Below are 27874 nucleotides of genomic sequence, written 5' to 3' on the forward strand. Positions count from 1 at the left end.
ATCCCATTTTAGAGCTTTGGTGGCACAAACTGCTCAAAATAGTAACAACCAAAGCCCTGTCCAACAATAAATAAATACATTTGATATAACTTTATTTTAACAAGGAAGGCATCACTCTAATCAGAATGAAATATTTATTTATGGATTCATTGCTTAATAAAATAGGAAGACCACAGGGAGGTGGAAATCAGTCTCCCAAGGGGGATGGTGACACGATGGTACAAAGACACAGACAGTCAACAATCAAAATGGCCATAACACACAGGCACGAGACAGCTGTGTAAACAGGAATTAACACCGGAGATTAAAAGCAGGAGCACACTTAAGTCACTGTGTCATAAATGACAACATGACATCTCACTGACCTAGTTATCTTATCTGAATACAGATTGGAGGGGGTTAACTGATACATTCAAGAGATCAATGAATCAATTAATCTATTTAATACATACATTATTCAATTAAATACCAAAGCTGTGAAACACACAAACAGGAGTGAACAACATACAGACTGACTAACAGCTGTAGAAGGATATTTATTATGTTTAAATCTGAATTAAAGTAATTTGACAAACATAGTTAATCAATGCATACTGTGACTATAACCTAAAATATCAGTCACTCTGTGCAAACGTGGTCTACAAACTGTATTTATAAAACTGCAAGCCCCCTCTACAGCACTTTCTTTTTTTTAAATGACATATGAGGTTCTACATAAACACCCCAGTTTCATCTAGACTCCTGCTGAACCAAGTTTTTCAAAAGTCCCTTTTTCTTTCAAACTCTCCAAGGTAAAGCAGGCTGCTAACCGTAAATATATACATGCCATAAAATCAGTAGGCACCCACAAAACAACATAATCCTCATTTATATCTGCTAGTCAGCCGCAAGAGGGTTAGGTTTCAGAGTGAGCGGCTATTTCTGTACCCTTAAATCAACAGCTATTAGTCTCCAGGCAAGCGAATGAGACGGCTGTACTGTATGGGTTAATGGCAGGCTGTGTGGCAGCAAGGCTGACACCTCCAGTCTGTCCCACAATAATCAACTCACTACATACAGAGCCCACCTGATTTGGGAAAAAGAGTACAGTTTAATGAAGTGTCAACGGACATGTCAGGAATGGAGCGTGGTTACACCATAAAGCTCGCCCTCATAATATTCCCACTTGCATACTGCATACTATATACACTGAATATTTGGCAATTCGAAAAAGAGTTTGAAAAATATATATGCTGTGGACACCCACAGAGCCAAGAAAACAGGTCAAAATATTTTACAAATATTAAAACAAATAGTAATAGGAACGGTTTGCAATGAACATTAAGCTTGTATACATTTCCCCAGGCTGATTTTTAACTTAAAGACAAAAAAAGGGTGTAATTGTGTACTTTAAAACATGCGGGAATTGAGGAAGCAAGTTTCAGTCTTCAGCAGCGCTTGGTGTAATTCCCATTAGTGTACATGTCTACCCATTTACTTACCAATGCCTTATCATGAACACAAAAAATATAAACTTACACAATAATTACATTATACATAAGAGATTATTAGAGATCATATAATAATAATAATAATAATAATAATAATAATAATAATAATAATAATAATAATAATAATGCATTGTATACTTTTAATTATTATAATTAATGTATTTCTTTATTTTTGGGTATAACATTTATTTTGCAGGACGGCTCATCTTTGCGCAAATGCGCTTATACGCCTTATCGCGTCATGCCAGTGAAACCGGACAGTTCATAGGACCCTGAAGATTTAGCTAGACTTCACCTGTTCGCATGCACAGTTCCACTTTTTCACCTGTAGTTGCTCTCCTCTGCCTGTGCCCATTAATTCTTTAGCTAGTGGGGAAAATGGTTTCGTACGTAGTCTACAGCTTTCTGCTAGCATCCGTAGCGTTCCCGGGGACCTTCCTCGGAGAGGTAGTGTTTCGCTGCCCTAGTTGCAGCGCCGAGCGGCAGGCTGCATGTCCGAAGCTCACGGAAACTTGCGCTGAGATGGTAAGGGAGCCCGGCTGCGGCTGCTGTCCGGTTTGTGCTCGACAAGAAGGCGAATCTTGCGGCGTCTACACCCCGCGATGTTCCAGCGGGCTACGCTGCTATCCAAAGCCGGATTCCGAATTGCCGCTGGAACAGCTTGTGCAAGGGCTCGGGCGATGCGGACACAAAGTGGATGTAGAACCCACGATAAGCCAAGAACGGGAGGTTAGCGGTGAGTTAGCTAGTCTGCGTTTGATCATTTTTTTTGACCACGGTGGAAGATTCAAACGACCCTTGTACGGTTTTGTGTTTTCTACCTCGTAATTACTGTGCTATATTGATTGTACATTTACACAACAAGCGTACGTTCATAACCTACGGTCACAGGGAAGATGCTGATTTGACACGTACTTTGACATGCTTGATAGTATCCAGAGCATGGAAGTATTTATTTTACGAATATGAATGTATTCATTGTGCAAAATTACCCGTTTTCACGAAGAAAAAAATGTAATGTATGTCCCAAGAAAGCAATAAGTAACATATGAAACATAAAGGCGAATGTTCTCAGTCTTGCAGTGCATTGCACTGACATTCTACTCTTGTTAAAAGATCACATGGGCGCTCAGAGTAGGCTAGCCTGCGATATATGTGGCAGATAATGCACTGTTGCCTTTGGAAGTTGTTGGTCTCAAAGCTCTCAAAATGTTATACCTACATCTGTTCTCGCTCCTCTGTTAACCTGTATTGCAATGCAACTTGTTTCAGTATTTTTCTATGCATCCGTAGATCAGTACATAGACATGTACCTGAAGTAAGGCACAGTTGGATTTTAATGAGCTGTAGGCATGTAGGGTTACTGCTGTTTCTTCGCATTAATCACATTTATTTTTCTCTTGCAGTCAGGAATGTCACATCTAAAGATAATCTAATCTGAGCAAACTGGCTTTCAAATAGATTGCTGTTAAATGCATTTATGGCAATAGTGGTTTAGTTGGTTTTTTTTCTGGCCATTGATACCTCCAGCATTCTTCCTTCGGTAGCACCAGTGCTATGTACACGGTTCTCATGGAGAGAATGAACTTAACTGTGGATGTCATGGCTTTCTTGGAAAGAGGAGGTAAACGGAATCTAGCAATGATTAGCACCATGGACTTTGAGTTTTGGCCCAGGTTTGTTTGGAAGTGGCCAGGCCATGTAGCATAGACTGTGGCACAGACACAAACATCTCAAACCATCTGACACACAGGAGCAGCCTGTAGCCGAATGGCTAAGGTACACAAGCCCTTAACCCTACATTGCTCCGGGGGGGGCATTGTATTGTGTAGGTGTATGCACACAAACCCCTAAAACTCACACACAAACATGCCTATTGTATACGGGTGTGCATAAGCATCTAAAACCATCTCACACACAGACTGACCCACTGCATTGTATAGGTGTATAAGTACAGGCATCTGAAACCCTCTCACACAGTGTCTTTCTGAATGTGAAATGAATATAAGGGAAGAGTATTCATTCTCTTGTTCTCTGAATGGAAGTATCTGGCTTAGCTCAGAGGTTACAGAAGAGTTCAGTGTAACCGCAGTGATGCACTGGGTTGAGTTATATCCAAGTATTAGAACCTGAAGTGAAATCGCGGAGAAGCAATCTGGCGTGTTCCAGGATGAAGCTAATGGGTCACATCCTCACGGAAAGGCACCTTTTCTCACTTTCCTTGGGAGGAATAGGTGACCCAAAATCAAGCCCTACAAAATGTCCACCAGCTTGGCTGGGAGTGGAGGGCTTATACGTGTACCTGCAGAGATAGCCGCAGGGCTGGAAGAGATGGCCCTGGTCCCTCACTCCTGCAGGCAGGCTGCGGCGTTGCCCCTCAGGCCTTCCCTCGAAACACAGACGCCAGAGGCACAGCGTGTTCCACAGCCCTGTCCCAGCGGAACACCGCGCTTGCGTAAACAATGTCAAAATATTATTGAGTTACACAATGTTTTTCCAGCCAGTGGAGCGCGTAGCTTTGGACAGGCCGCTGTTTTGCGGCCGTCGGGCTGTTGTGATGGTGTGAGCGGAAGGCCAATGAGCTCGAGGGGTAGTGTTCAGGAAGACGTGGCGAGGCCCTGGTGCGTCTCATGGCGAGTCCTGTAATCAGAGTTTAGCCGTTAAAGACTGTTTGAGGCCGTTCTTTGTTGTCCCTTCCCCTGGTCACGGCCAGTCCGTCTGTCTGGGTGACATGGCCGCTTACGTCTGCGGCTGTTCCCGCGTCTGGAATGGATAGATGCTTTACCTTCTGCAGACCTGTGAGGAATGCTAGGGGTCTGTGTGGAACGCTAGGGGCCTGTGAGGAACGCTAGGGGCCTGTAATGCAACTGAACGCAGTGGTGTTTGAGCTCCAAATTGTTTGGCGGAGGGAGAGCATTGGAGCCATGGTAGAGGTGTGGTGCTCCACATTAATGGTCCTGTGTGGACTGTGTGCGCTCTCCCTTCCCATGCCTGTTTCTGTCCAGCTCCGTCTTCTGTGCTTGGCCCTGGCTGGCTGTGCAGGCTGACCTTTGAACTTTGAGTTGCTGTGACTTTTCTCTCTGAGGAGACCGAGGCAGTCTGACCTTGGGCGGTGTTGGTGTAAGGCGTAGATAACAGAGCCCAGCTGAGAGCCTTGGCCGGATGAAATGCCTCATCGTGTAGAGGAAGTCACATATGGCCGAGAGCTGGCTGCCATACACACTGTGCCACACAGCCTGCCAAGTTACTGTGACTTTCATTCTGAAGCGCTCGTCCTTCAGGGAATCTGGTGGGTGGGAGGGTCCATGCTTTTCATGGATGCTGCAGAAATGAGTCTAAACAAGCATTTTAGCCTTGTAATATTTTTACTGTAATATTAACTAAAATTAATGAGTTACTGTTCGCTTGACAAGTGAACTTTTTGTACCCCATCTTGCCTTGGCAATTATTTTGTCTTATTTACAAAAAAAGGAAAAGAGTCTGAATGTAAGACTAAAATATTTGTTGATTGACTTATTTTTTGATTTGTGCAGTACGATGAGTTTTAATGCATCCATCCCTTAGAACATATCCCATACTATCCCTCTTCCTGCTGTATTTTAATATTCTGTGCATTCTGCCCCTTCTCTGTCACCCGTGTGTCATACAGTCGTAGGTGAGCAGAAAACCTTTTAAAATAAAATAAATTGAGGCAGGTTCATTGGTCCAAGACATTACTGAAGACATGGCAACGCACACTTCCAGGTGGCCAGTCCCCTGAAGAATCCCCTTCACACTGACAATGGGTTTGTTCTGGTTAGAATGCTTGTCATGCTTTAATCCATGGCATTCACCTTTCTGCTTCATTATAGTAGAAACCATATATTACTCTGACTCTAGCCTTGCCAGCCTCTTTAGTCGACACAGCAGTGTGGATGTCTGCTTCTCTTCTTTGATGGACCGGCTATCGTGGGTATTGCTCTTTCAGGTTGCTCGGTGCTCTTTATCGGTGCACTATATGGAGAGTTACAGCCATTTAGCTATTATGAATCATATAAAGCATCCATGTTCACACTATCTTTCCCAGTGACTGAAGCTTATTTAGTCTCTTCACAGATAGGAGCAAGGATTAGGTTTGACTTTGATGGTAGTAATTGTCACCTCTTGCATAGCGCAATGGATCAAAGTACATGGATTTGTATCAGTTTAGTCAAAGTTGAAATCAGTTGAGTGTGCCTACAGAGATCAGTTCAAATAGCTGTGCGCTGTATAAATATTTTACTGTATAAATATTTTACCATTTCTGTGGAAGAAAAATACCTCCGTGAGCTTTTGTCTCTATATGGTCAATATTTGTTCTTTTTGAGGTTGAATATGGTCTGAGCCGGCTATACGTGCTGTGGCTGTTTTAGAACGCATACGAGTATAAGCTCCAGTAATATTCACCTGAAAAAGTGGCGATTATGGAAGCGATGTGAACCCAAGGATCTCAAAGCCTGATTGTGAAAGAAAACAGCTTTTTTTCCTTGTTAAGCCACTACTAAATGTTGACAGATTTAGCGTGACTGGACACCATTTTAGTTGTGATGAATTTCAACAGCCGTATGTCCTTAATGGCATCGATGGTCGCTCACAGTTCTGATGATTAAAATGAAACCTTCTTAATGAGGGTTTTTGATAGAAGGCTAACACTGCTCTGGCACTGTTCCCTTTCTAACAGCATGCACTTTTAAAGCCTTTACACTTCATCGCACATCAAACAGGTATCCGTATGCTTTCCAATATGGACACAGCATGTGAATTTCTATAGCCATTGTGTAACCTCTCTCTCTGCCTTTCTCCCCCTCATTCCCTCTCTCCTTCCCCCTCTCCCTCTCCCTCTCTCTGTGCTGCAATGTGCCCCCCGATCTCTGTGCTATAATGTGCCCCCCCATCTCTGTGCTATAATGTGCCCCCCCATCTCTGTGCTATAATGTGCCCCCCCATCTCTGTGCTATAATGTGCCCCCCCATCTCTGTGCTGTAATGTGCCCCCCCATCTCTGTGCTATAATGTGCCCCCCCATCTCTGTGCTATAATGTGCCCCCCCATCTCTGTGCTATAATGTGCCCCCCCATCTCTGTGCTATAATGTGCCCCCCCATCTCTGTGCTGTAATGTGCCCCCCATCTCTGTGCTGTAATGTGCCCCCCCATCGCTGTGCTGTAATGTGCCCCCCCATCTCCGTGCTGTAATGTGCCCCCCCATCTCCATGCTGTAATGTGCCCCCCCCCCCCGTGCTGTAATGTGCCCTCCCCCCCGCTCTGTGCTGTAGTATGCCCCCCACCCCCCCACTCTCTGCTGGACCTGCAAGGTTGGTGGTTCGATCCCTGGTGTAGCCATGATAAGATCCACACAGCTGTTGAGCTCTTGAGCAATGCCCTTAACCCCACATTTCTTCCGGGGGGATTGTATCCTGCCTAGTCTAATAAACTGTAAGTTGCTTTGGTTAAAAAGCGTCAGCCAAATCACATGTAATGTAATGCCCCCTGCCCTCCCAGGGCCCCCTCAATGAACCTCTGTTTGGATTGGCTGGCCAGCTCCCAACAAACTGAACGCTGTTTGGAGTTGTTCCGGCTACAGGGTGAGCCATGATAGAGCAAACAAGCGTATTGTTGTGATGTCATAACTTCACGGAACTCCAAAATGCACATTTAAATCCACATAGCAAGGGAAAAGTCATTTCTCACCATATGATACCTTTAAAAAAGTGAGTTGCTCACAAGTTGCTGCATTGAAACTACAGGTCCCATGCAGGCAGGCTAGTATGCAACTTGAGTGGAGGCGGGCAGAATATGGTCGTTGTTGTAGTTTTGGTGTAGCTTAGCAGTACATGGTTGAGATTAACAGATGTAACCTAACGTGAAACGGTCTTAAGCATGTTGGCCGCACATTCTTTTCAGCAGAAATCAAAATCCCTATGGTGAAAAGCATGGGAAATCTGCCTTAAGAAGCCATGGCTCAGAAATGCTAACTCAAGCTGAAATCAAAATGCACTTTTCCACCATTTTAGTTCATTCTTCTGGTTGTCTGTACATTTTAAAGTTGATTTTTAAGGTTAGCACATAATGGCTTAGAACCAACCTACTTTTCTGATCTCATATCTTTGTATGTCCCAACTGCTAGTCTTCTCAAGGCCCCAAGGGTAAAGCACAAAGAGTGGAGAAACTGTTTTTATGCCACGACTCTGGAAGACACTTCAAATTTTTTTTAGATTGACAGGCATTTTTGGCATTTTTGTAAAGTTGCTTAAAATATACCTGTTCACATTGGCTTTTTTATTGAAAGTCTTGTTCATGGAGGACTTTCAGGAAATAAGGAATAAAGGAATATACGTATTTTATATTCCTTTGAATTGTTTTGCATGTTATATATTGTACCTATTTCTTAAGTATCAACCTGTTTCTTAACACAAGAGGGGTTTGTTTTCCAATAGACAGAATTAGTGTAAATATTACTAATACAAAGTTACAGATGCTCAAACAGTGTAAGTTGAAGCTTTTTTGCCCCTAATTATTATTTTTTTGTATTTGGGTGGTTACAGATGCTCATGGATGTGTGGGCTTCGAAACAATGGAACCGCTGCAAAAAATGCTGGACAAATCCCTTTCAAATTTGTTGAAAATGATGAGCATTCTGCATTGCTTTTTCTAAGCTATGTCTAGGCAGGTTTCCAAAAAGGACATTTGGAGACTCCAAGAGGACATATGTAAACTAAATTATATTATGGGTTCTGCATGCGGTGCAAAATACTATAGTTTGCATACTAAATGATGAAAAATATCCCCCTCGCCCTCCCCCCTGCCTGTCACCCCTTCCCTCCCTCTCCCTCTTCTTTCTCTCTCCTTCTGGCGTAGCAGGTCCAGATGATTGTTAATTTTTTATTTTTTATTATTTTATTTTTTTTAAAGAAAAAAGGTTGAGCTCAATTTTTATGTATGAAAGGAGCTATAATAATAATAATAATAATATTAATATTACTGAAGCTAGTGTGCTGCCCCCCCCCCCCCCCCCCAGTCAGTCCCTGGTCTTCGGCTGTGTGCAGGCAGGCTGATAGCACAGCGCCTTAACCGGACGCACCCCCCAGGCTGATAGCACCGTGCCAGAAAGAGCACTCTGTTTACCCCACTACTGCTGCGTTTGCTGGGGACCGTGTTTTACTTTTCAGCAGAACTGGAGTTATGTTTTTACTTCTCTGAAACCGGGCCAATGGCATCTGTAGTATCACTACAGAATCGTAATAAACTGTTTTTATCAAGCTAGATGGCAACTCATGCTCAAAGACAACTCATGCTTAAACAAACAATACTGACAAATGTAAACATTTATTCCCCCTTTGCTATAATCAAGTCACAGCAATTATAGGCATTTAACGCTACACTCAACATTTTTAATAACCCAGGATTCCAAAGTATAAAGGAATTATTTGCTAATACCTCTAATACCATCCTTAATATGGGCATGTATAGTGCACAGTAGTATTAAGAGGTTCCAAAGGAATTTAACATTTCATTGTGCCATTGCAATGTAAATCCTGTGTGTGTTTTATAATACTTTTTATGGTAGTGTGGTTGTGCGATAGCTGAACTGCCTTCTGGTGTGTCATGACCGAGTGATTGGGGTATCTTAAGGTTTCAGCCTAACTTAAGACTTTCATAGGTTTAGTGTATGAGCAGTTCCAGCCCAACTCAGTACTGAACACTTATAGGTTTAGTGTGTGAGCAGTTCCAGCCCAACTCAGTACTGAACACTTATAGGTTTAGTGTGTGAGCAGTTCCAGCCCAACTCAGTACTGAACACTTATAGGTTTAGTGTGTGAGCAGATACAGTACTGGACACTTTTATAGGTTTAGTGTGTGAGCAGTTCCAGTACTGAACACGTTTCATAGGCTTAGTGTGTGAGCAGTTCCAGGGCTAACTCAGAAAGTTCAGAGCTCCTGGCTTCAGTCCCACTGATGTTGTTCTTCATACTCCAGAGGCCATTCCTTTACACTGAAACTAGGTCAGCATTATTTACACAATCATTACATACCATGTTTCCTTCGCAGCTATAGAGGGGAACCAACAAAAAAAAACTTTTTATTTTAACCTTGGACATTTAACCAGGCCGTTCAATATTGCTGATAATTTATCAAACATTGACAGAGGTTGAGCTGTTTGAACAGGGATTTAACAGAAATTCCGTGCGGTTCTGATGTTTTGCAGCCTATGTTTTGCGACTGTGGCTCAATAAGGATGGGTCAGGATAAGGACGGAAGAGCTTCGGGCCAAACCTGCCGCACATTTTTCCTGTTGCCTGTGGCCTGCTGAGTCATCACCTGCGCTTGCCGAGCATTGAGATTAACGGTTTCACACCCTCAGCAGCTGCGTTTTAAATTGCAGATTAGCAGTCGGGTTTGTCAGATTTACCGTATTTCTGCCTGATTTTAGACCCCAGAGATCTGGACAGTTTCAGATCCAGATATTGGGTTGCTCCCATGGAGCAGGTATGCAGGACAGTTGGACAAGGAGCGATATTATATAATAAAACAACAAAAGACCCCTCCCCCTCCGCGGAGTGTGGCAGTTATGGAGATTTAGTCCTAGGAAGTTTCTTTCCAAGAAAGATAGCGGCGAGGAGCTTGGCAAGGCTTCTTGCGAATGGCTTGTGGAAAGCTTCCTGTTGATTTCCACTGTGTCGGAATCATGACCGCTTCAATACGGAGAATTATAATGCACAGTGAGGTTTTCAAAAAAGAATAAAGAAAAAAATCTGTGGGAAATCACCCAAAGTGAAGTAATGAAGTCCTGCCTGCACAGCCAGGAATAAAGCAAGGAAAAGTGATGTGACTATGTTGCCATTGGCTGAAGTTTTTGTACTACGATGTAGTGGATCTCTAATCATCAGATGAATGAGAGGCAGGGCCCAATAGCTGAAGGTTGTTGGGGAGAATATGACCTGTGCCACTAGCAGACTCTGACCCAGCAGTCTTTAGTGTTGCGGCAGTGCAATTGGCTTTGTGCCTCCAGGGGTTGGCTGGGTTCAAGTTGGCTGGCATCCCTGGTTTTGTACACAAGCACCCCCTAGCTGTACTCCAGGCACCTACAGGTTAGAACGGGGGTGCCCAATCCTGTTCCTGTAGCTTTACAAGAACCATAACAAAGCACACCTCATTCAACAGTTAGAGATCTTGAGCTGCTAAATGGTCAAATCAGGTGTGCCAAATTCAGGTTGAAATGAGAACCTACAGGTAATGTAGATCTCCAGGACCAGGTTTGGGCAGCCCCTGGGTTAGATGGATTTCTGCAAGTCTTCTAGTCCATTCTACCTCTCCTAAGGATGTGTTGTGTTGCATGACTAGTGTGGTGAATAGTCTCTGCCTCACTGTATGGGCAGACTGTAGGCCCTTCTGATACAGTGCCTCCTGTCTAGGTGCAGTTGGCATTGCAGTGAAAATGTTCTAAAGTAGGTGAATCAGGAGTGTACGATTGGGGTTGAACAGGTCTAGAGGGCACTCAAGTTTTATGAGTCTTTCCTGCTTTCCCTGCACACACTGAAAAGCTTTGCATTTAACCCCAGAGTCCTTTTTGTTTTGTTTGCCTTGCCACAGTATATTTTACCACCTAATCTTTCTCCCTACCTTGAGAAATCCTGAATGTTCCCGGTGCTCAATAGTTGTGTGGGCCCAGATGTTGTTCTGTGTAGATGTCGTACGGTACTGTTGGCTGGACCCAGCGCGTTTACAGGCTGGTAGACTGAGCCCTCAACCCTCGACTGTCTGTTCCAGCAAACAGAGATGGGGCACTGTCAGCATCCAGGCTTTGATCCAGGACAGCAACACAAACGGTAGAAACAGGGAATTCTTTACAGTATACTGCAGAGAAAGAGCGTCTGTGTGGATAGGGGCCCTTCTCACACTGCTGTTTTCAACCTTTGTTCACTCTACTTCAAAGAGACGCCTTCGTTTTATGCCCATGTCCTTCCCCCACCCACCGGCTTCCTGATAAAGAAAGCGCCTCACTGCCACACTTGCGTCTGCTCGTCACATTTGGGGTAAGTCGCTGGGCTGCTGTGGGGATATGGTTTGCCTTTGTGCTCTGCAGCAATATCTGGCACACATTCTCTCAGGGCGGATTTATTCTGCCCCTGCGCGGAAATGAAATTAAATCTGAAATGTTTTTTCTAGCCTCTGTTGTACCAGGGTCCCTTGACGCAAAGTTCATCCCCCACAAAACCCCACTCTTATGTAACACAGAAATAAGCTGGACCTGGCCAAATGTTCGGCCTCCTTTGGAGCTGGCGTTTTTCTGGCTTTACATTTTCATGCAGCAAAGCTTGCAGGAAGGTGAAAGACCTCTGTTTTGGCTGCTGTGGAATACAACATATCCAGTTAACTCACGGCTCACTTGTTAGTCTTTGGCTTGGGGTTCAGAGGGAATATGGTGATGGTTGTCTTTCATCAATGGTTAACCACCGGGGCAAACCGTGCCGGTCTTTCAATCAGTGTCAGTGTCGCCTTGTTGACTTTCCAGCACGGTGAGATGTGGGGCTGGTGGGGTTCATGTCAGCCCTTGGCGGGGGTTCCTAATTAAAGGCACCCACTGTAAAGTAGCCATTTAGGCTCAAAAGCTTAGTTTTGTGTCACAGAACCGGCCTGCCCTCTGACTCCAAGCTTTATTGTGTCTCCAAACATATGGACACTCCCAGCTCACCTGCTGGACCAAAGTGTACAGCTGTGCACATACAAGAATGTTTTCAGTATAGTCACAGCTAAAGGGTGTGCTTACCGGAATGTGTTTAGTATAGTCACAGCTAAAGGGTGTGCTTGGTGGAATGTGTTTAGTATAGTCAGAACTAAAGGGTGTGCTTAGGCACTTAGTGGAATGTCTTCAGAATATTCAGAATATTCACCGCTAATATATTCAGGATATTCCACAACCTCAAGTCTTTATTGTCTTTGTAAAATTGATCTACAGAATTTGGACTAATAATAATAATAATAAAATAAAAATATAAAATCCAGCAAGACCAATCAAAATAACATTTGTTATTGCTAGAAATGTCAGTGTACCACACTGTATTGTTCCTGTGTCTGGCACTGGGCAGTGTGGTTTGGTCAGCTTTGCTCTGTAACTCTGATTGAATGTGATTTTAAATCGTCAGATATTATAGCACGGCTGGAACACTGCGTGGAACCATTGGAAAACAATGCATTTTACAGTTTGTTTTCTTTAAGTTGAAGATCGCTGGAAATTGAACATTTCTAAGACAAATAGTAACTTGGACAGGCAGCTGATGAAAATGAAAGCAGTGGAGTGGAGGAAATGCTTCATATGCTGGTCTGGAGGTGCCAGGGCTCACACTGTTGCCTAATGAGTAGGAAGGCCTGTGAAGACGGTAGATGCGTGTGGTCTGATAGACATGTAATACATGGGCACTGCAGGATGCCCTTCATACCGAATATTCAGTAGCTCACAATTTGACCAAATAAAAAGCATATTTTTATTTAGCATGGTTATGAACTTGATAAGGCTAAAGAGGATATGAACGGGATTTCTCTGTTGTGTGAGTACCAGTTTGAGAATATCAGTTGTGGAAGTATCATTTTCAAAATCCTTTGTGAGGATCAATTGCATACCTATGAGCAGGCATGTGTACTGCAGATAACCCAAAACCCCCAATATACTGTATGCACAGTACTAGACTTTACGAACAGGTGGTAGAAGATGATGCATCATTTCTAATGACTTTTCAATATTTCAATATGTCAGATGAAAAAGAAAACTTTACTGTACTACTAGCAAACTGCTGCCATCTCCTGCACACACCCGCGCATAAGCATAATTATGAACATTAACATTCATGTACATAGTTTACAGTAGGTACCAGGACTAACCTCAGTGTGTTGTGGTGCTGGTTATGGATAAAGAGCATATGGCCATATGGGACATGATGATTTGAGGAAAACACTGCAGGAAGTTTGTATGGAATTATCTGTTGGAGTCCAGTGATTGGAGGAGGATTTGATGCTGGTTTGGGACACGTTGGTTCTTCAAGGTTCAGGCCACTTGGAAAAGTGTCAAATGTTACACATCCAAAGATCAGTTTAATTAGATTCAGAGCAGCATTCATTCGGGTGGGAAAAATGGTAAGAACTGATGAAGTGAGTAAGAGCAGTGATAATGGGTGACTATGTCAAGATAATTAAACTAAAATCACACTTCATGATAATTAAACTGAAAGAAAAGAGAGAACCCTCAGTTTTTTTGTAGAGTTGTTCAAAGGAACTATGGAGTGTGTCTTTAATAAAGACTACGCTCAGGACACTTACTCTACCTGGGAAACATCTGAAGCATTTGGGCTTGGCGCAGGCAGTGTGCGTGACTGTAATGAAAACCTTCACCCTGAATGAAATCCAGTGGCAGCACATTCTGAGAAATCACTTCAGCCAAAAGCTTGGTGGTTTCTTTTTTTTTTTCTTTTTTTTTTCTTTTTTTTTTTCCTTTTTCCTTTTATTTTTGTGTTTGTTCTCGGTGGTCAAACGTGTAGCTGGGGCGGAGGGGGGGGGGGGGGGGGCTGAACCCAAATGTGCAAACTCTCAAGGACGAGGATTAGAGGAGTACCCGGAAAGCGGCAGTGGTTGTGTGTAATGGTGAGCCTTCATGGTTGAATTGTGTGCTGCGGTGGTGTTCTGGTAGGCCAGATTCACAGAGCTGTAGCAGGAGGCGTCTGACACACAGTGCCCTTTCAGGAATCCCGCAGGCCAGCAACTGGATGTAGTACGAAGAGCTTTACAGCCCTTGAGCTCTAGATCAGGGACCTCCACCCAGGTGTAAAATCATCACCCCATCATGAGTTAAAAAGGGTTATTAAGAAAAAGGTTCTGTGTTATAGTGCAATGTGTGAGTATTTGGATAGTGACACAGTTGTGTTGCTTTGGCTCTGTACTTCCATCATTTGAAATGATTTCAAATTGATTTGAAAAAGCACTGTATATGAAGTTCCAGTGTGAACGGTCTGCTTTAACTTGAGGGTATTTCCATCCATATTTGATGATCTGTGTAGAAAATGTAGCCCATTTTATTCATAGCCCCCCATTTTATGGGTGCAAAAGTAATTGGACAATTGGCTGCTCAGCTGTTTGTTGGCCTGCTGTATGTCTTTGCATCATTCATTTATGTACAAGAAAACTAGCAAAAAAGTTGATTGTAGGTGTGGAATTTGCATTTGCAGTTGCTGTTGTCTCAACATGAGGACCAAGTAGCTCTGGAACAAAGTCTTATGGACAGATGAGTGAAGTAAACCTGTACCTTAATCACGGAAAACAGAAAGGAAAATCGTTCATGACCCAAATAACCCCTTCCCCCTCATCTCTGAAACATGGAGGAGGTAGTGTTATGCCTTGGGCGTGTAGGACTACCACTGGAACTGGCTCACTTGTCTTCATTAATGATGTCACTGCTGGTGACAACAGTAGAATGAATACTGAGATGTACAGAAACATCTGCTTGTAGCCAACCAAATGCCTCCTAATTGGACAAATGCTTCACCTTGGAGCAGAACAATAACCCCAAGTTTTTCAGGGCCAAAACTGAGCCCATCCTGCATTCCAACATGCATTTCACTTGCTGAAGATGAGACTGGAGGCAAAAATGCTCCAGAAACAAACAGGAGCTGATGCTGGCTGCAGTACGCATCACCAGGGAAGATACTCAGCGTCTGGTGATGTCTGTGGGTCGCAGCACACTCCTGCGTGCGAACACAGTGCGTTCACCAGCCTCCTGTTAACAGCACACTCCTGACAGCGCGTTCACCAGCCTCCTGTTAACGGCACACTCCTGACAGTGCGTTCACCAGCCTCCTGTTAACGGCACACTCCTGACAGCACGTTCACCAGCCTCCTGTTAACGGCACACTCCTGACACCGCGTTTACCAACCTCCTGGCCTACAGCACACTCCTGACAGCGCGTTCACCAGCCTCCTGTTAACAGCACACTCCTGACAGCGCGTTTACCAGCCTCCTGGCCTACAGCACACTCCTGACAGTGCGTTCACCAGCCTCCTGTTAACAGCACACTCCTGACAGCGCGTTTACCAGCCTCGTGGCCTACAGCACACTCCTGACAGTGTATTCACCAGCCTCCTGTTAACAGCACACTCCTGACAGTGCGTTCACCAGCCTCCTGTTAACAGCACACTCCTGACAGCGCGTTCACCAGCCTCCTGGCCTCCAGCACACTCCTCTGACAGTGCGTTCATCAGCCTCCTGTTAACGGCACACTCCTGACAGTGCGTTCACCAGCCTCCTGTTAACGGCACACTCCTGACAGCGCGTTCACCAGCCTCCTGTTAACAGCACACTCCTCTGACAGTGCGTTCATCAGGCTCCTGTTAACAGCACACTCCTGACAGTGCGTTCACCAGCCTCCTGTTAACAGCACACTCCTGACAGCGCGTTTACCAGCCTCCTGGCCTACAGCACACTCCTGACAGTGCGTTCACCAGCCTCCTGTTAACGGCACACTCCTGACAGCGCGTTTACCAGCCTCCTGGCCTACAGCACACTCCTCTGACAGTGCGTTCATCAGGCTCCTGTTAACAGCACACTCCTGACAGTGCGTTCACCAGCCTCCTGTTAACAGCACACTTCTGACAGCGCGTTCACCAGCCTCCTGGCCTCCAGCACACTCCTCTGACAGTGCGTTCACCAGCCTCCTGTTAACAGCACACTCCTCTGACAGTGCGTTCACCAGCCTTCTGTTAACAGCACACTCCTGACAGCGCGTTCAGCAGCCTCCTGGCCTCCAGCACACTCCTCTGACAGTGCGTTCACCAGCCTCCTGTTAACAGCACACTCCTCTGACAGTGCGTTCATCAGGCTCCTGTTAACAGCACACTCCTGACAGTGCGTTCACCAGCCTCCTGTTAACAGCACACTCCTGACAGCGCGTTCACCAGCCTCCTGGCCTCCAGCACACTCCTCTGACAGTGCGTTCATCAGCCTCCTGTTAACGGCACACTCCTGACAGTGCGTTCACCAGCCTCCTGTTAACGGCACACTCCTGACAGCGCGTTCACCAGCCTCCTGTTAACAGCACACTCCTCTGACAGTGCGTTCATCAGGCTCCTGTTAACAGCACACTCCTGACAGTGCGTTCACCAGCCTCCTGTTAACAGCACACTCCTGACAGCGCGTTTACCAGCCTCCTGGCCTACAGCACACTCCTGACAGTGCGTTCACCAGCCTCCTGTTAACGGCACACTCCTGACAGCGCGTTTACCAGCCTCCTGGCCTACAGCACACTCCTCTGACAGTGCGTTCATCAGGCTCCTGTTAACAGCACACTCCTGACAGTGCGTTCACCAGCCTCCTGTTAACAGCACACTTCTGACAGCGCGTTCACCAGCCTCCTGGCCTCCAGCACACTCCTCTGACAGTGCGTTCACCAGCCTCCTGTTAACAGCACACTCCTCTGACAGTGCGTTCACCAGCCTTCTGTTAACAGCACACTCCTGACAGTGCCTTCACCAGCCTCCTGGCCTCCAGCACACTCCTCTGACAGTGCGTTCACCAGCCTCCTGTTAACGGCACACTCCTCTGACAGTGCGTTCACCAGCCTTCTGTTAACAGCACACTCCTGACAGTGCGTTCACCAGCCTCCTGGCCTCCAGCACACTCCTCTGACAGTGCGTTCACCAGCCTCCTGTTAACAGCACACTCCTCTGACAGTGCGTTCACCAGCCTTCTGTTAACAGCACACTCCTGACAGTGCCTTCACCAGCCTCCTGGCCTCCAGCACACTCCTCTGACAGTGCGTTCACCAGCCTCCTGTTAACAGCACACTCCTCTGACAGTGCGTTCACCAGCCTTCTGTTAACAGCACACTCCTGACAGCGCGTTCAGCAGCCTCCTGGCCTCCAGCACACTCCTCTGACAGTGCGTTCACCAGCCTCCTGTTAACAGCACACTCCTCTGACAGTGCGTTCATCAGGCTCCTGTTAACAGCACACTCCTGACAGTGCGTTCACCAGCCTCCTGTTAACAGCACACTCCTGACAGCGCGTTCACCAGCCTCCTGGCCTCCAGCACCCTCCTCTGACAGTGCGTTCACCAGCCTCCTGTTAACAGCACACTCCTCTGACAGTGCGTTCACCAGCCTCCTGTTAACGGCACACTCCTGACAGTGCGTTCACCAGCCTCCTGTTAACAGCACACTCCTCTGACAGTGCGTTCACCAGCCTCCTGTTAACGGCACACTCCTGACAGTGCGTTCACCAGCCTCCTGTTAACAGCACACTCCTGACAGCGCGTTCACCAGCCTCCTGGCCTCCAGCACACTCCTCTGACAGTGCGTTCACCAGCCTCCTGTTAACGGCACACTCCTCTGACAGTGCGTTCACCAGCCTCCTGGGCACAGGCATTTTGGAGAGGTGGGACACACTCCTCCGTTTTAAGTGCTGCTGCTGAATTGCGATTGTTTGACAAAGTTTGGACAAAGGTGAGGAAAAAAAAGTTGAAGAGAAAGAGATTCTTTGGGGTAGGGGGCACGGTTCGCTCGGCACAAGCCGGAAGGGAGGAACCCTGGGTTTGGGTTCTGAAATGTGCACAACTCAATGCAATGTGTGTTTAAGTCAGGGCACATCATGCTTCTTCAAAGCGTTAGGCTTAATTTAGTCTTACTCTTCTGTTGCAAGTAGTGCTGGTTTATTGAAGTTCTTCTGAAAATAAAAGTCTTATTTTATACATTTTGCAGTTGGGTGTTTTTCCTTGAAATGACCTAAAGTGAAAAGCTAATGAAGGCTTGACGTTAAAGGCTATTAAATGTGCTTAACTCTACTGTAAATGGACACAAGCTCGGGCTTACCCCCTACATCTACAAAAACAATAATGCGTGTTGGCTACCCGGGGTTAAATATGTCATTTGACAGGAATGCAACCTCAGCTCAGAGGATTAATTTCAGACAATGTGCTTCTGAAGTCTAAACCACATATGAAGGCAGCCTGCTGAGGAAAGTAATTTGATTTCTTTATCTCATCAGGAATCGGTTCAGTTTCATTTACTTGGGTGTGTGCGTGTGTTTCAGTTATTACCGGGGGAATACCAATTCATTTTCTTTGATTAAGTCAAATGCTATTTGAAATAAATTAATACAAAATGATGCATAACTGTATAATCTCTCCTGCGTAGTTACTTGATTAGTATGTCAAATGAAACTTAGTGTCTCCAAAAAATCCATCGACTCGTATTGATCATGTGACCCCACTCTTGAGAATGTGCAACTTTGAGGGTTCCCCCCTGTGGCGGTAAGGGGAATAGCATGCCTGGTGGCTGAGCACACAGGTTAATCAGGCAGTTAGCACAGCTACATACAGGGCTTGCTGGAGGCCACCGGTTTTAGGAGCGCTGCAGAGAGAAAGCAGGATTGTGAGGTATTTTTCCTGCATTCATTTTGCAATCCAGGAAAATAAGGATACAACAGAAAAACAACTGCAGTTACTCTGGGTTTGCCCAAGCTGGTTACCATGACTCTTAACATGGATTGTGTGGATATACCAACAGTAAGATGGTTATGTTTGATAGAAGAGCATAACATGGGTATTAGCATACACAGATACACAGGGAATTCAGAAACATACAGAAGTTCAAGTTAGAGATAAATTTATTTTGTATAATGCCCCTGTTGCACATTCAAAGTCAGTCAAGTCCAGTGAGCCACTCTGGTCATCACATCACCTCTGTCTCTATCCAGAAGGGTAATAGCCATGGGTATAAGTATAGCAGAATCAATTATACAGTTTATTGATTCATCTTTGTAGACTGAGGGGAATTCATACTCTAACTCCTTCCAAATACCAGCCCCCATCCCACACCCCATATCTGTAATTGTCATGAAATTGCCACTGTACCAATATCACTGACAAGCCTCACATGGACCACAATCGGTTAAACTTCTGGAATTTTACTTGATGTCTAATGGAGAGAGTCTGAAAGAAAAATACTTTATTGATTAATATTGGAAATGTTCTGTATATAAAACATTATATTCAGCCGTCTTGTAACTTGATATAAATCAAGTGTATTTAAAAAAAATATCCTGACGCATCAATATTATTGGATCATTCATTCAAAAGAAACGATTGGGCACGCTCAACTCTCCTGGACATTACGCTACATTTAGCTGGAGCTCTAATCCACATTGAGTTTTTACAGTTTATATTTACATAGTTTCTGGCTATACAGCTGGATACATACTGACACATTTGAGGTTAAATACTGTACCTTGCTCAACCGTACAATGGCAGTCTTATCAGGGAATTGAACCTCCAACTTTTAGGCTGTAATCCCAGTTCTCTACCCGTTATACTACACTGCTACCCTGTCTGCTACAGGTTTCTGTGTCTCTGGTGCAATATTATTTCCTGACTAGCTTCCCAGTGGTGGAACGACCTCCCCATTCCCATAAGAACACTCACTGCCCGTTTTCCACCACTGTCTGAAGACTCATCTCTTCAGACTGCACCTTACTTCATCTTCCTAACTTATTGTCATTTGTTTTTTACCTGTCTATCTTTAGCCCCTTGTATTTTATACCTTAATCTAGGGCCTTTAAATTTGTATTTGTCTTGGTACTGTACTTCCTCAAGTTGTAGTTGTCTTGGTATGGTAGTTACAGACTTGGTCCATCTACCTTGTGTACTGGACATACAGTACTGTGCAAAAGTTTTAGGCAGGTGTGAAAAAAATGCTGTAAAATAAGAATGCAGGTGGCTGAACTGCTTAAAACTTACTGTAACAGTACTGTATGTCAGCCAAGCAACATGTAATGTAATAATGTAATGTAACATATGTTCATGGCTTTACAATGAATTGTACCATATCTGACGTGTTCAGTTGGGTGTTGTATGACCTTGATATGCACTGTTTTGTGTGTCGCTTTGGGTGCTGTAATGTGATGTAATGTAATTTCATAATATCAAATTTTTATAGCGATACATTGGGATCACTGTAACATGACAAGAATACATAACCGCATGTAAATGTAGACATAGTACATATACTTCCATAGCCACAGATGTGTATATACTTTGATATTGGCTCAATGGACTACACATGTGGTTAGTTAAAACACATATTGTGTAATATTTGATCATTAAGAGAATAATGGCCATGTCTTCCGCCTTGCATGTACTTAGTGCCTCATATTTTTGGGGTATGAGCCGCTTTTGTCTTCTTTAATACATTTTATTTTATATATATATCATGTTCTTGTGACAGCTCTAATCTCTCTGCCCTGCTAATGGTGTGCTAACCTCCTGCTGTGGTTTTGGGGGGGAGGGCAGTAGAGGTGCCGGACCCAGCAGAGGTCAGTCTGACAGAGAGCCCTGCCCTGAGGAGGCCCACCAAGGACGGGGCGTGGAACGGGAAGGAGATCGCCGTCAGACTGCACCGCATCGAGATGAAGACCAAGATGAAGCTCAACAAGGTGGAGGACAGTAAAACGGCCCGCTATATGCTGGTGAGTGCCCCCCCCCCTCCCCTTATCTCAAACCAGATGGGATGCTTCAGCCGAGATGGGAAATGGGAAGCGGAAACTACACAGTGCATGAATCTCAATAGCAGCAGGGGCTTGGGTTGACCTCGGCTTGTATCTAATCCTGTGCGGCAGCACCCTCTGCTGGTTCAAACCGCACACTGCCAGCTGGATTATTATGTGCCAACTGACATGACAAACAGTCTGAGGCTTTGAATCCAGAGCTGCACATACTTTTCAATCAGTTTTGCAGCTCTTATCACACACTGCAGTAGAAAAAAATATTTTTTCTTTTAAATATTTTTTAGATTGTATTATTATCAAGAAAATTAATATTCTGATAATTGCTTAACTGAACTTCCATTTTCTTAAATACATTTTCTTAAATGTTGCAGTTTTAATCGTTTTCCTTTGTTTTGATAATTCCTCTTTGCTAAATAACATGGTGTGTATAAAAACTGACTTTGAAGAGCAACTGTTCTGCCTGCACACATTAGTGTTGCCCTGCGAAAGGACAAAGATGCTTTTCAGCCCACAAAACAATCATACACTTCTCCCATTTTCTCCCTCATTTAACTCTCACTAAAACGTCTTTGCACAAAAAAAGAACAAAAGTTGAGTAAATTGACATTCAATGAGACCATTAACAATCACCAACTGCCCCATGCCAGAGCAGGGGGGGGGGGGGGGTGGCTGTAGATGTGGTGTTGGGCAGTGTGTGCGGGGGGTTTGGGCTGTTGGGGGGGAAACAGGGATGCTTTAAGGACGCTCGGGCGCTGGCTCTGACCCGTTTGCTTCGTGTTCTGCAGAGCCAGTGCCAGCAGGAGCTGGACCAGGTTCTGGAGCGGATCTCCAAGATGCCCTTCAGTGAGAATCGGGGTCCCCTGGAGGATCTGTATGCCATGCACATCCCCAACTGTGACAAGAGGGGGCAATATAACATGAAACAGGTGAGCTCCTCAGTGTGTGATGGGACCAGGGGGCAGTACAACATGAAGCAGGTGAGCTACTCAGTGTTACAGAACCAGAGTGTAGTACAACATGAAACAGGTGAGCTACTCAGTGTTACAGAACCAGAGTGTAGTACAACATGAAACAGGTGAGCTACTCAGTGTTATAGAACCAGAGTGTCGTACAGCATGAAACAGGTGAGCTACTCAGTGTTACAGAACCAGAGTGTAGTACAACATGAAACAGGTGAGCTACTCAGTGTTACAGAACCAGAGTGTAGTACAACATGAAACGGGTGAGCTACTCAGTGTTACAGAACCAGGGGGCAGTACAACATGAAACAGGTGAGCTACTCAGTGTTATAGAACCAGGGGGCAGTATAACATGAAACAGGTGAGCTCCTTCTTGCGTGTGATAGGAAGAGACACAGGTGAGGGTGTGGGGCTTTTTCAGTGGCTCTGCTTAAATAAACTTTGGGGGGGGGGGGGGGGGGGAGATGTAACAGATGGCCCAACTGACAGCAGGAGAGCAGGTGAGGGGGGTGGGGTTAGGGGGTGGATGTGGTTATTTCTTGATGAAAAACACTGTTGTGTAAACAGAGAAGAGAAAGAGCTCTGGCTTACACAGTGATTTCGCTGATTGACAGTGGCTAGTCTGGGAAGTTTTCCTGTAGGACTTTGCGAAACTGAAATGGCTGCATCAATCAGATTATTTTTGTTGACTATAATTTCTCCTTGACAGTAGCTTGACACAATTATTTTTAAAGCGGTCAAAACAAGCGATATGGTATCTGTATCCTGAAAAGACCGCGAGTGTTAAATATAGAAGGTTGAGCACGGACAGAAGCCCAAAGAGGGGGAGAGGAGGCGATTGTTTTGGTGCGACGCTGGGTTCCCAGGGCTCGAGGACTGTACCTCCACAGCGCAGAGCTTTGTCATGGCGCCCTGCCTCCTTTAACTCCTCTAACTGCCACTTTTTGTTCTTTCTCATTGAAGGAAAAAATCGAAAGTGTTGTTTTTCCTGCTCTGTTTTGGTCCCACATATGCTGCGTCCTGTTCAATTATGACCTCATTCTGGGAGCGCTCAGCGGGGGGGCGCCCAGTCTGGCGGGGGCAAATTAACCCCCCTCCCCCTCCCCACCCAGTCCCAACTGTAAAGGCTTGTCCACACCCAGAACTATAACCATAATGATGTGAGCATCCAAACTGATGAAGGAAAACATTCTGTAAATAGCCATTTTTGTGCCGTCCTGTAAATTTGGGTGATCCCAATGATATCGTTGGTCACTGTCATTCCACTTCAGTACATTTTTTTAATGATATATTTATAGTTGTGCTTGTAGTTGTTGGTGTGGAGGAGCTGTAACCCTGCTCTCCTGGTCCAGTGTAAGATTATATGTTTCTGGTTGTGATTGTAGTTGTAGTGTAAGATTATATATTTCTAGTTGTGGTTGTAGTTGTTGTTGGCCATAACACTGTTCTGCTCTCCTGTTGCAGTATAAGATGATATATTTGTGGTCGTAGGTGTAGTATAAGATGATATATTTATGGTTGTAGTTGTAGTGTAAGATGATATATTTATGGTTGTAGTGGTAGTGTAAGATGATATATATATGGTTGTAGGTGTAGTGTAAGATGATATATTCATGGTTATAGTTGTAGTGTAAGATGATATATTTATGGTTGTAGTTGTTGGTGTGGACAGGCCGTAACCCTGCTCTTCTGCTCTCCTGTCGCAGTGTAAGATGTCGGTCCACGGGCAGAGGGGGGAGTGTTGGTGTGTGAACCCCCACACCGGCCGGCAGATCGCCACCTCCCCCATCCTCAGGGGGGACCCCAACTGCAGCCAGTACCTGCACAGCCCGGAGGCAGAGGCCCCCACTGCCGCCCAGAAATAGCCGCGCCTAGACCTTCTGACCTTCTGACCCAACGCAGAGGAAACGGCAGGTCCCGGTCTCCAAAACCAAGAGAGCAACATAGAAGAACCAGTTATGAAACAGCTAGGCTAAATTCAAAATGTGCACGTGTGTTTGTGTGTGTTGGTATGTTATAATGTGCGCATGTGCGCATGTCTGACTGTTTGTGTATGTGTGTGTGTGTGTGTGTGTGTGTGTGTGTGTGTGTGTGTGTGTGTGTGTGTTTGTGTGTAGATTTGTTCCGTGTAAAATGCTCAATCCTCAGTGACATTGCAAGAAAAGTGAATCCATCAGTGTGTTTAGGTGCATTGGCTAAATGCCAGTACCACACCGACCACCTATGGAAAAATAAAAGGAAAGTATCATAGATGAAGCTCGTCTGTCATTCCCAGATTCCAGTTTGGTGTTGAAGCAGACTAAACATGCGTTGTTATCTCAGTGTGCCGTCCTTCACACGGAGGCTTGTATCTGTGTGAGTGTGTCTGAGTGTGCATCTGTGTCTGAGTGTGTATTTGTGTGAGTGTGTATCTGTGTCTGAGTGTGTATCTGTGTCTGAGTGTGTATCTGTGTGAGTGTGTATCTGTGTCTCGGTGTGTATTTGTGTGAGTGTGTACCTGTGTCTGAGTGTGTGGATAGTTCTGATAGTCTGGCCTCGCTTTGACCAGCTGCCTCTCTTTCGGCCGAGTCCCATACCTATTTATTCAACTTCTGTGTTTCTCTCCACTGCAAACACGTGCTCATCCTGCTGGCTTTTTAGTTTCCTTCGTATTTCTCCAAACGCTTTTTCCTGGTTTCTCCATCTTTAAAGATCAATATTTTTCCGTTGATCTTTCCCCGTGACTCCTCACGCATCACTTCCCTTTGGCCCACAGACATCCTGCTGGCTCTACCGTCTCTCTCTCTTTCTCTTTCTCTCTCCCACTCCCCCCCTCTCTCTCTCTCTCTCCATCTCCCTCCATTTCTCTCACTCTCTCTCCAGCCTGTGTGTATTAGTGAGCAGAATAGAAATGTATAGTGGGTGAATGACCCTGGCCTCCTCGCCCCATACCCAATCACGTGGCAGAATCTGGAAGGAGGTGGAGTAGGGGTTTTTTTGGGGGGGAGGGGGGTTTACTAATGGAGTGCCGACAGAGAGTGAGTTTAGGATGGGCTCTGACACTGACTGATGGGATATTAAGTGAGTTTGACTATATATAAACATAGGTTCACAAATGTATGCCTGCAATGTTGTGTAGCAGCGGAGTCCAAATGCTCCGGATATCCCAGTGTAGCTGTGCCTAATTCGAGCAGCATTCCGATATCCCAGTGTAGCTCTGCATAAGCCAAGCAGCATTCCGATATCCCAGTGTAGCTGAGCCTAAGCCAAGCAGCATTCCGATATCCCAGTGTAGCTGTGCCTAATTCGAGCAGCATTCCGATATCCCAGTGTAGCTCTGCATAAGCCAAGCAGCATTCCGATATCCCAGTGTAGCTGAGCCTAAGCCAAGCAGCATTCCGATATCCCAGTGTAGCTGAGCCTAAGCCAAGCAGCATTCCGATATCCCAGGGTAGCTGAGCCTAAGACAAGCAGCATTCTGATATCCCAGTGTAGCTGTGCCTAAGCCAAGCAGCATTCCGATATCCCTGTGTAGCTAAGCCTAAGACAAGCAGCATTTCGATATCCCAGGGTAGCTAAGCCTAAGACAAGCAGCATTCCGATATCCCAGTGACTGCCTAAGCCAAGCAGCATTCCAATATCCCAGTGCAGCTGAACCTAAGGCCAGCAGCATTCCGATATTCCTTGTGTTGCTCTCCTGAACCAAGCGGCATTCTTGGCCTGAAGCACAATGTGGCCTGTAGTTTGAATAAGTTTGACTGTTTAGTCCTCAACAAATTTTCCACATCGGCTGCCTTAATGCCAGAGTGTTGTGTATGCTTTACAGCCATCGTTTTCCTCACGCTCCGTTCCCATTATAATAGGCCTCCACAAACAATATCTTTCAAAACAAATGCGTAATTTAACAATCAACTCTAGCTACTGAAAAATACCAAATTAATATTCAAATGCCAGACCCTCGTCCATGACATTACTGCCAGTAACGTTTAAACCCTGTGCAAGGTAACCCATCAAATTATCAGATTTACAGCTTACTGAAATAAACACATGCTTACTTAACAAGGTATTACTGTCTCTATGTATATGAGCATAATCAGAGTTTCTTCCTTTAATTTTTAATTATCATTATCATTATTCGGTGACACCCAGAACTGGGGTAGTTGCCATTCTTTTTAAATATCTACGTGCATTCAGAGTGCTGTATGTGATTATCTTTTTCTTTACAGCAGGATTACAGTACAGAAATGTGCCAGGATGTCAGTCCCGTTTTGTGCCTGCAGTGTGAGTCGGCCCTGATATAGATTTTCATGGACCGCTGTGGTACAGTAAATTTTACGGTAGTTTGAGCGTGGCCTGCTTAGAAGACAAAGCGAAACCAAGCCCTGCGGATCCAGAGTATTGATTTGCCAGACAGGCCTGGGGAAAGATGGCCAGGCAAGTTTGTGTGAGAGAGAGACTGTTCACCATCTGCTGTGTGCGTGTGCGTGCGTGTGCGTGCGTGCGTGTGTGTGTCTGTGTGTGTGTTATCGGGTAGAGCTCTCGGCCTCTGCTTGTGTGTGTGTGTGTGTGTGTGTGTGTGTGTGTGTGTGTGTGTGTGTGTGTGTCTGCTGCCGGGTTGAACTCTTGGGCTCTGTGTGTGTGTGTGTGTGTGTGTGTCTACTATCGGGTAGAGCTCTCGGCCTCTGCTTGTGTGCGTGTGTGTGTGCGTGCGTGTGCGTGCGTGCGTGTGTGTGTCTGTGTGTGTGTTATCGGGTAGAGCTCTCGGCCTCTGCTTGTGTGTGTGTGTGTGTGTGTGTGTGTCTGCTGCCGGGTTGAACTCTTGGGCTCTGTGTGTGTGTGTGTGTGTGTGTGTGTCTACTATCGGGTAGAGCTCTCGGCCTCTGCGTGTGTGCGCGTGTGTGCGCGTGTGTGTGTGTGTGTGTGTGTGTGTGTTTGTGTGTGTGTGTGTGTGTCTGCTGCCGGGTTGAACTCTTGGGCTCTGTGTGTGTGTGTGTCTACTATAGGGTAGAGCTCTCGGCCTCTGTGTGTGTGTGTGTATGTGTTCGAAGAGTCACTCACCTGTGACAGGGAATTTCTGAAGCAAAGCAGAGCATCATGTGCTGGGGTTGTTAAATGTGTTTGTTTGTTTTTCCCCTCCCCCTCTTGTAACCGGGGAGAGGATCCAGCAGGACGACTGATATTGCGGTTTACAATCATTCAGTTCACCGTGATTCACATGAACGCGTCTCATTTTTTATCTCCTTTCTATTCTGTCATATTCTCTTCTATTTACAGTTCCTCCTATTTACACTACCCTGTTAGACGGTCACAAATGTATGAGAACACAAATAGTTAAATGTCATTTTAAAATCATGTAATAAATTCAGTATATAATAAACAAAAATATTGCCTTTCATTGCATGACTCGTGGGGTTTTTATTTTGTTTTGGAAAAAAAATAAAAAGGAAAAATGAACGACAGGTTTTCTTTGTAATAAATACATTGCTTGTGATCAAGCGAAGTGGAATATTGCTCAAGTGATGTAGTTTACGTTTCTTCATTAGGATGGTTTGACGTGCACCTTCTAAAAAGCAGCCTGTTTTTTTTTTTATTGGCGTGGAAGGCTCTTCTGTGCATGTGCGTGTCCAGTGTTCGGGTTGGGCTCGCCTTCATTTAAGCTGCATGACACAGATACCCAAATCTGCCAATAGCACTGCTGCTTTTCATCTTTCTCATCCAATCAGGGACTGATTTAGACCTGGGTGAGTAGAGTCTGGGCAATCTTGTTGCATGAATCGATTAACTTCCAGGCTGAAGAGAAAAGCAGTATTGCTGTCCTGGAGGGCCAGATTTGAGTTTCCCATTTGTAGAACCTTCTATAACAGGAATGTTGGTCATGTGCTGGAAAACCAG

General features: G+C 45.1%; 1 protein-coding gene across 1 annotated transcript; it reads left to right on the forward strand.

The window, feature by feature from the left end:
• The first annotated feature begins 1759 nt into the window (after positions 1-1759).
• On the forward strand, positions 1760-27377 carry LOC133117052 (insulin-like growth factor-binding protein 2-A). Its single transcript, XM_061227140.1, has 4 exons — positions 1760-2226; positions 20830-21005; positions 21830-21970; positions 23710-27377. Exons 1-4 carry the CDS (start codon positions 1869-1871, stop codon positions 23866-23868), a joined length of 834 nt encoding a protein of 277 aa, XP_061083124.1. The 5' UTR covers positions 1760-1868; the 3' UTR covers positions 23869-27377.
• Positions 27378-27874: the final 497 nt, after the last annotated feature.

The sequence above is a fragment of the Conger conger genome, chromosome 17 (genome assembly GCF_963514075.1).
Source record: "Conger conger chromosome 17, fConCon1.1, whole genome shotgun sequence".
Taxonomy (NCBI): Eukaryota; Metazoa; Chordata; class Actinopteri; order Anguilliformes; family Congridae; genus Conger; species Conger conger.

What these genes read in the sequence shown, in the direction of transcription:
- LOC133117052 (XM_061227140.1), top strand. Translation starts at nt 1,869, where the DNA reads ATGGTTTCGTACGTAGTCTACAGCTTTCTGCTAGCATCCGTAGCGTTC. An exon ending in CCAAGAACGGGAGGTTAGCG is followed by an intron (nt 2,227 to 20,829) that starts GTGAGTTAGCTA and finishes GGGGGAGGGCAG; the next exon opens with TAGAGGTGCCGGACCCAGCA. An exon ending in GGCAATATAACATGAAACAG is followed by an intron (nt 21,971 to 23,709) that starts GTGAGCTCCTCA and finishes CTCCTGTCGCAG; the next exon opens with TGTAAGATGTCGGTCCACGG.